A 7,129-nucleotide genomic window follows, 5' to 3' on the forward strand; every position below is an offset into this window, starting at 1 on the left:
ACACACACACACACACACACACACACACGCAAATATACCTCACTTGACATGAGATTTTGAGAAATATCAAATGAACTGTTTCCAGTGATTGGGAAATACCCATTTTGTATATATAGTTAACTCTTAAAACTACAAAGAAAAAGATAGTTGTAATAACATTATTATAAACTTTCACGTTAGATGTTAAACTAATGGTCATAAAATGTTATTAAAGAACATAGCTGAAATGATTTAATGAGAGACTTGATTGGAAGTACACTGTGAGTGACTGTTTACAGGAAAAATACCCCCTCCAGTTTGGAGTGGTGTTTTAGCACTTGGATTTGGTGACACAGCAGCATCGGTTGGAGGTACTTTGTGGGGAAAACACTATTGGTCGGGTGAGTTATTAACTCTCACTTAATGTTGAATGTGCTAGAGATATTTTATGAAGAAAGAACTGTAACTCAGTTAAGTTATTGAGTTTTTATTGAGTATCCAGTCAATTTTATGTTAATACAAGTAAAGAAAACTTTTCAAAAAAGGAAGTAAATGTAGGGATGGGCAATATCAATCCTTCAAAAACAATGCAAACAGGATAGTAGGGATGGTATTTGCATCATTCCTACATAATAGCACAGGCAAGAATTAACATAGAGCAGTATATGTATATAACTGTTCAATCACAACTGAGTTTAATTTATCTTATTTTTGTCAACACTACTACACTGTGTGCCAGTGCTATTATGTAGGGATGATGCAAATGCCATCTCTACTATCTTGTTTCCGTTGTTTTTGAAGGATTGATATCAGTCATCCCTACATTTACTTCCTTTTTTGAAAAGTACTTGTTTGCTTTTTTTAATGCAGTGCATAGGAAGGTTGTATTCAGAACTTGGAGTTCTAACTGTAATATTTATTGTATATCTATTATTAGCTGGTAATTTCTGTTCACCCTGTACTTAACCTTTTTAAAGGAACAACACATTTCTGTAAGAAAGCTAACTTCAAGATAACATCATTTACACTAGAATTACAATTTTTTTTAAATTACTATTAGTTGATAATACTTATAAAAGCAGATAATCCATTTGAAACTATGTCATCTCAGTGAAATTGGTTGACACCATTAGTTTGATTTTTGAGTTATCATGTAATAAAAAAAGAAGCAACGGAAAGGACAAGAAATTCAAACTTTTTGCTGTGATATTTATAGACATTCCCAGAACTTGTGACTCAGTAATTACATAGATATTGTTATAAAAGGAAATACTGTATAGTATTGTAAAGTTCTGATGACCTATTGAGGAGATTATTTCGATGAACAGTCCGAGCCATCCCTACATAGGTAGTGCTGCCACTTGCCTGATAATGAGAGTATTGATGGGAGCAGTACTGTTCGCTTTCTTATTGCCTGTCGTTTAGTTTTGAAGTGTCATAGTGAAAAAAACATTGCCTTTGTTTGTTATTTAATTTTAAACCAGTTAGTTTGTTAGTGAAAGATTTAAGAGATATTTTTAATTAGTAGTCACATAAGTAAAAAACTTGTAGAACAATCTTGATATTGAGAAAGAGTTTTGCATTGATAGGTTATTTGTTATTTAATTATTATTGTTTTAAGAGTTGTAATAAAACCCTGATGATTTCAATATTTTAAATCCATTGAAGTCTCCTAGCTTTATTCTTGATAAGTTTGCTGTTATTTAATGTTAAATTATTAGATGGTTTTCAATGAGGAATTTGTGGTCGTATGAGGTAGTTTTCATTCAGTGATAAAATTGTTGATGAAAGTTTGTGGATGAAGCATTGTTAGTAGTGAATACAATTGTCATAATTGAAAGTTGTCAGAAACATATTACAACTATGTTCTGTTTATTCATTGGTGCAATCATTTAATGAGCTGATTCTAAGTAAGGATTTTTTTTGTTATAATACGTTGCTTAGTTATAAATATAGTTCAGACTTTTTATTTCTTGGTGACAGTTTATTTTGAACAGGAAAATGATAGGTGACCTTTTGTAACTTGTACTTTCTAATCTTTGTGTTTTAGGTAGTAAAAAAACTTACGAAGGAACACTGTGTGGATTTGTTGTACAACTCTTTGCCACATTCTTGTTGTTACCGTGGGGTTAGTATACAGAAAAATTGATTTAAATTATAATTTCCATAATTTTTATTACTGTCAAATGTTCAATGGTATAGCATGTTTATCTTATTTCAATTAGACCACAGGAATGAAATAATCAAATACTTCCTTCTTTTCAATCATCATTCAGGTATATTTTATGAATTTTTTTTTTATTGTAAGCTGAAATATGACAAAAAGAGTTGCAACGTATGCAGTGTAGACAATTCTACAATGAAATTATTATGTTGCATGGTAATGTGTCAAGAGTATTTTTAACATCTCAAGTAATTATGTAATTTAAAATGTAAAATATTCTTACCTGCATCCAAACCATTAGGGACTTTTTAAGACTTGAGTGCACACCTGCATATCAAATTTCAAAATTTAAGTAAGGATAGTAAACGTAACTATTTAAACAATTTGTAATTCAGAAATATTTTATAATTGGTATTTTGTAATTTTATAACATTTATCAAAAACAGATGAAAGATTCCAACTTTTATTTATGTGCAGTCTTGTGTCGTTAAGAATGTATTTATTATTGTTTTAGTTTTTTCTGCTCTTCATAAAGTATGGTTTGTATTTACTTAGAACTATCATCCCTTTATAGTATAATTGTCCATGTCTTGTTGCTTAAGTGATTTTCCTTCTCTGTTAGTTGTTTTATTACTGTAACTGTTCATTCCTGCCCCTTTATGATGTCGCAGCATGTGGTCTGAACAGTTATTAATAAAGCTAAGCTCTGAAAATATCTGTATTAGCTCAGATCAAGTATGATTGGATAGAGCATAATAATAGACTCATGTAACTGTATATCAAATGAAGCAGTTTGAACTGTAATTTGAAGTTCCTTGAGAAGGTGACTATCTATAACTCTAGTAAGGGTCAAGAAAGAAATCTAATGGGAAATTTAAAAGACTTAGGAACAAAGCACAGCTCTAAAAATTTCTGTAGACTACATATCTGTTAACTTGTGTTTGTTTGAATGCTACAGATATTGTCTTCTATAATAAGACATCAGGCTAGCTTAGTTAGGTTTAATAAGTTTGGAGACAATGGCAAAATATTCTTACAATTCAAATAATGCACACAAAGAAAGGAACCTGTAATTTATGAAAAAGAAGCTATTTGTCATATATATAAACTGATCTCAAGAATACTGTTAGCAAAAATTACAGTATATAGCCTGACAAAGGTAATGGTGCTGCCATTTTGAAAGGTCAGATCATAGGTCCATGATAAATCATTGTCTGTTTTGTTTTTTAATTTAAAGCCATAAATGGCAACTTATGCAACTGAAGGTAAGTATTTAATGTTTTTCACAACAAAATGCTGGTTATTTCATAACCTGGAAAGTGATAAATACTAAATCAAATATATAAATTTTTCAAGCCAGAACTAGATGCTATGTAGTAAGTCTGCTCTAAGTTTTTTATTGTAATAAGAAAAAAATCAAGAGATATTGATGACACTCCTTTAATCCAGAAAGAACTACATAGTAACATAATAATTATTAGATTTTCAATAAATACTTTAACATTAACATAAACTGATGATTTTAGAGGAGTAAATATAATATATTGAATTAGACCTAAACATAAAATGAACAATGGATAAGTCAAATAAATCAATGAATTCTAATGTAGATTATAATTTCTTAGTGTATTGATTCATGACAATATGTATTTCTAGTCATTTTTTTTATGCAGAGTAAACTTCATTAACTAGTTGGTTATTTTAATGTTATTTTATAGAGTTAGCTTACTTTTGACCAAATAAGTAATAATAAATATGGTATACTTGCACATGTGTGTGTACGTTTGAACACTTAATTATGCTAGTTAGTCACTTATCTGGTGATTTCAGTTATACTTAGTCATTATAATCTGTCTGGTCTTTGATGAAAAATACACTCTTACAGGTGGAACTGTACTAACACCTTTTAGTACTGCTACGGTTGTTTTGGCAACATTAGCCTGCTGTCTCCTAGAAGCCCATACCAATCAAGTGGATAACTTAGTACTTCCTACATTTTTGTACATACTTCTATGTTTTGTGTGAGTATGTATAAGGTTATCAGATATGAATGTTCTTTATTATTAATGTTAGTAGGTATATATTCTGTCACAGAAACAGCTAATGTTTTGTACCAAGTTTTATGTAAGCATAATTAGTGTTAAACATTTGTTGTTTATAGTTATGACTGGATGATGTATTTGCATTGAATGATGATATTTTTGGGATCCATCTTAATAATTGTATGTAAATATAAGAATTAATGATGTAAAATTGTGTAAATAATTAAAAAAGAAATTATAATATAATTTTGATACAATGGAAGTAACTCAAACCAAGGCATAAATATATTATTGAAAATAAAATGCATTAACCAATATTACATGTTAATGTATTAAGAAAGTGTTTTATACCTTTCTGTTTTAAGCTGTTAAATCATGTTGGTTCTAATAATTGAATCAAGTAATTAAAACATGTTTGGAAAATCTGCTACCTTCAATAAAATACTGAAAAGTAAAGAAATAATGTGTCACAACTGTATTTTATTTTACATGAAGGACAGGAGTTCAAAAAATACACCTTTTAAGTCTATAGGATGTGGATTTTTAAAATTATATCATCAAAGTAATAAATTAAAACTAACATGAAATACTGTTAGACAAAGTGGACATAAAAATATCAGTGAAAAAGAGAAGTAAAAAATTTAAAAAGAAAATATGAGGATTAATTAATACGAGAAAAATTAGTGGTCTTCAGATCTCTCCTTGTAGGTGGAGAGACAAGTATAAATGGTTCATAAGTGCACAAGCATAATATGTTTAAATAGGAAGATCTTGCTATAATAGTGAGTTGTGGAATGTAGAGAATATTGGAGATTCTGTGATGTTTTAAAATAACAAAGAAAAAAAGGTTTTCTCTGGTGATTTTCTGTGTACCAGACTTTTAAAGCCAGTTTTTATTATAGATATTGAAAGACATTGCATGCATTGTATTCCGTGTAGTAAAAAATGTGTGCTTACAGTTTTCTCATGTTTTAGCTTTATATCAGCATTGTTGTTTATCAATTTTGAGATTTCATTGTGTGGTCAGTTTCACCATTGGGGAAGATGATAAAGTTGGAGAAAGTGCGACTTAGAGATATACTGCATTCTTAAGAGTTTCGATGGATGTGACTTTTGTCATCTATTTTTGGATGATTCTCGTATTCACTATCGTCACAAATGTGATATTAACAGAAAAGGCAAGGTTTTAATCCTTTATTCATTTTGGGATTAATGGGGGAAGAAAATTTGGAAGTTATGAATGTATCCTTCAGATTTGATAATGAGAGAAACTGATGATGGTAGGCTTATTAAAGTGACTTTTTAGAAAAGTATTTATTAGCAATAATCTGTTTGAATTTTTTAAAATTATTAAAGAAACACAATGGATTTAACAATGGTCTAACATTCCACAATTTGAATATTTCCAGTCTCCATATAATATAGAATTTAGATATCATATCTACATTTCATATAACATGGAGGTCATTCTCATAAAAAATCTACACTTATAACTAATAATTTACTAACTTGTGTATTTTAATCAAATTGTAAACAAAAAATAGAAACATTTTGGTTATAAAACAGAAAGAAACAAATCATATTTCAAGTTCTTCAGCTAAAGAAAGACAGTTTTGTTGAAAAGAGGATGGAAAATGATTTTTAAATAAGAGTTATGTGACTGATCTTTTAAAGTTAATGAGGTTTTAAATAGGTATCTTTGTGATCAAGGTACTGGATAGGAGAAAAACGTATATAATGTAACTGATAGATTAACAATTTAAGACTATATAATTACGTGTATTAATATTTTGTTCACTGCATGAAAAGGTTATTAACATTTATATTTTGAACATTGTGATACTTTTTGTTTTGATTCACTTAAGATGTTTCTGCCAAAGAATAAAATAATTTGAACAAAGTAATTAGAGTTTATGTATGTTAATTAAAAATTTTGTAGTTGTTTGAATTTTTTTTTAATTTGCAAAGAGGCAATTATGAAGTGTTATTGTATTGGAAAAAAATTATTTTTCTTTAACTGTTTATGAACTCATCATAAGTGTGGCATGAATAAAAATATTGAGTCAGATTTTTGGAGGTTCTTAATAATACCATCAATACAAAAGGCACACTGGGTGTGTGAAAAAAAAAGTAAATGGATTGTAGGGCAATGCAGGTGCCCAAATAGTAACTGAAATCCTAACATGATGGACACAATAACGAATTTGTTCAATTACATGGGGAACTACTTCAGAATTTTCAGGACCAATGAACTATCAAATTGTGTACTTATTACTGATATTTAATAAATGATTATTGTACTTAATATTATTTTTTACTTGCCTCTTCTTCTAATTCCTACAAAGAGTCAACCGGTCAATCCTACCTAGATTCTTCCAGGGATTAATACCACAAAAGTGCAGCCATGCCTTTCCTACACAAACTGTAACATGGCTCTTCCTGGAAATGCATGCTTTTTTATTTATTTTTTACAACCTTTTTTGTATGTTGGGGTCTTTATATTGATATCTCTTTTGTCGTGATATATCCAATAACTTAACTTTTTGCTAATAGAAGAAAATAATGTATGAGAAATGTATCGTAATTTACCAGTGATTACTTTCTTGACCACTGGTCACTTACATGCCAGTTTTTTTTTTTGTTCATTTGCCCATTACATCTAGTCATGTTTGAACACTGATGGTTTTACTGAGTGACATGACTCATTGCAACTGTGGTATTAAGTGTTTGAAAGTGTCGGGTAAACTATCCAAACACAATGCATTAACAATTGATGTAAGATTATCACACATTATTAGTAAAGTATGTAAGATCATCACACATTATTTAGTGATGTATGTAAGATCATCACACATTATTTAGTGATGTATGTAAGATCATCACACATTATTTAGTGATGTATGTAAGATCATCACACATTAATTTAGTGATGTATGTAAGATCA

General features: G+C 29.1%; 1 protein-coding gene across 7 annotated transcripts in view; it reads left to right on the forward strand.

Annotated features, from left to right (window-relative positions):
- LOC106459861 (dolichol kinase-like) overlaps nucleotides 1–6,466 on the forward strand; it is a 36,576-nt gene extending 30,110 nt beyond the window's left edge. For all 7 annotated transcript variants that reach the window (XM_022386414.1, XM_022386415.1, XM_013919533.2 and 4 more), the window contains 3 exons: nucleotides 279–380; nucleotides 2,030–2,107; nucleotides 4,029–6,466. In XM_022386414.1, the coding sequence (XP_022242122.1) occupies nucleotides 279–380; nucleotides 2,030–2,107; nucleotides 4,029–4,168 (320 nt within the window). In that variant the 3' untranslated portion in view covers nucleotides 4,169–6,466. The remainder of the gene's footprint in view (nucleotides 1–278; nucleotides 381–2,029; nucleotides 2,108–4,028) is intronic.
- The last annotated feature ends 663 nt before the right edge of the window (nucleotides 6,467–7,129 follow it).

Source organism: Limulus polyphemus, unplaced genomic scaffold (genome assembly GCF_000517525.1).
Source record: "Limulus polyphemus unplaced genomic scaffold, Limulus_polyphemus-2.1.2 Scaffold670, whole genome shotgun sequence".
In the NCBI taxonomy this organism is placed as follows: Eukaryota; Metazoa; Arthropoda; class Merostomata; order Xiphosura; family Limulidae; genus Limulus; species Limulus polyphemus.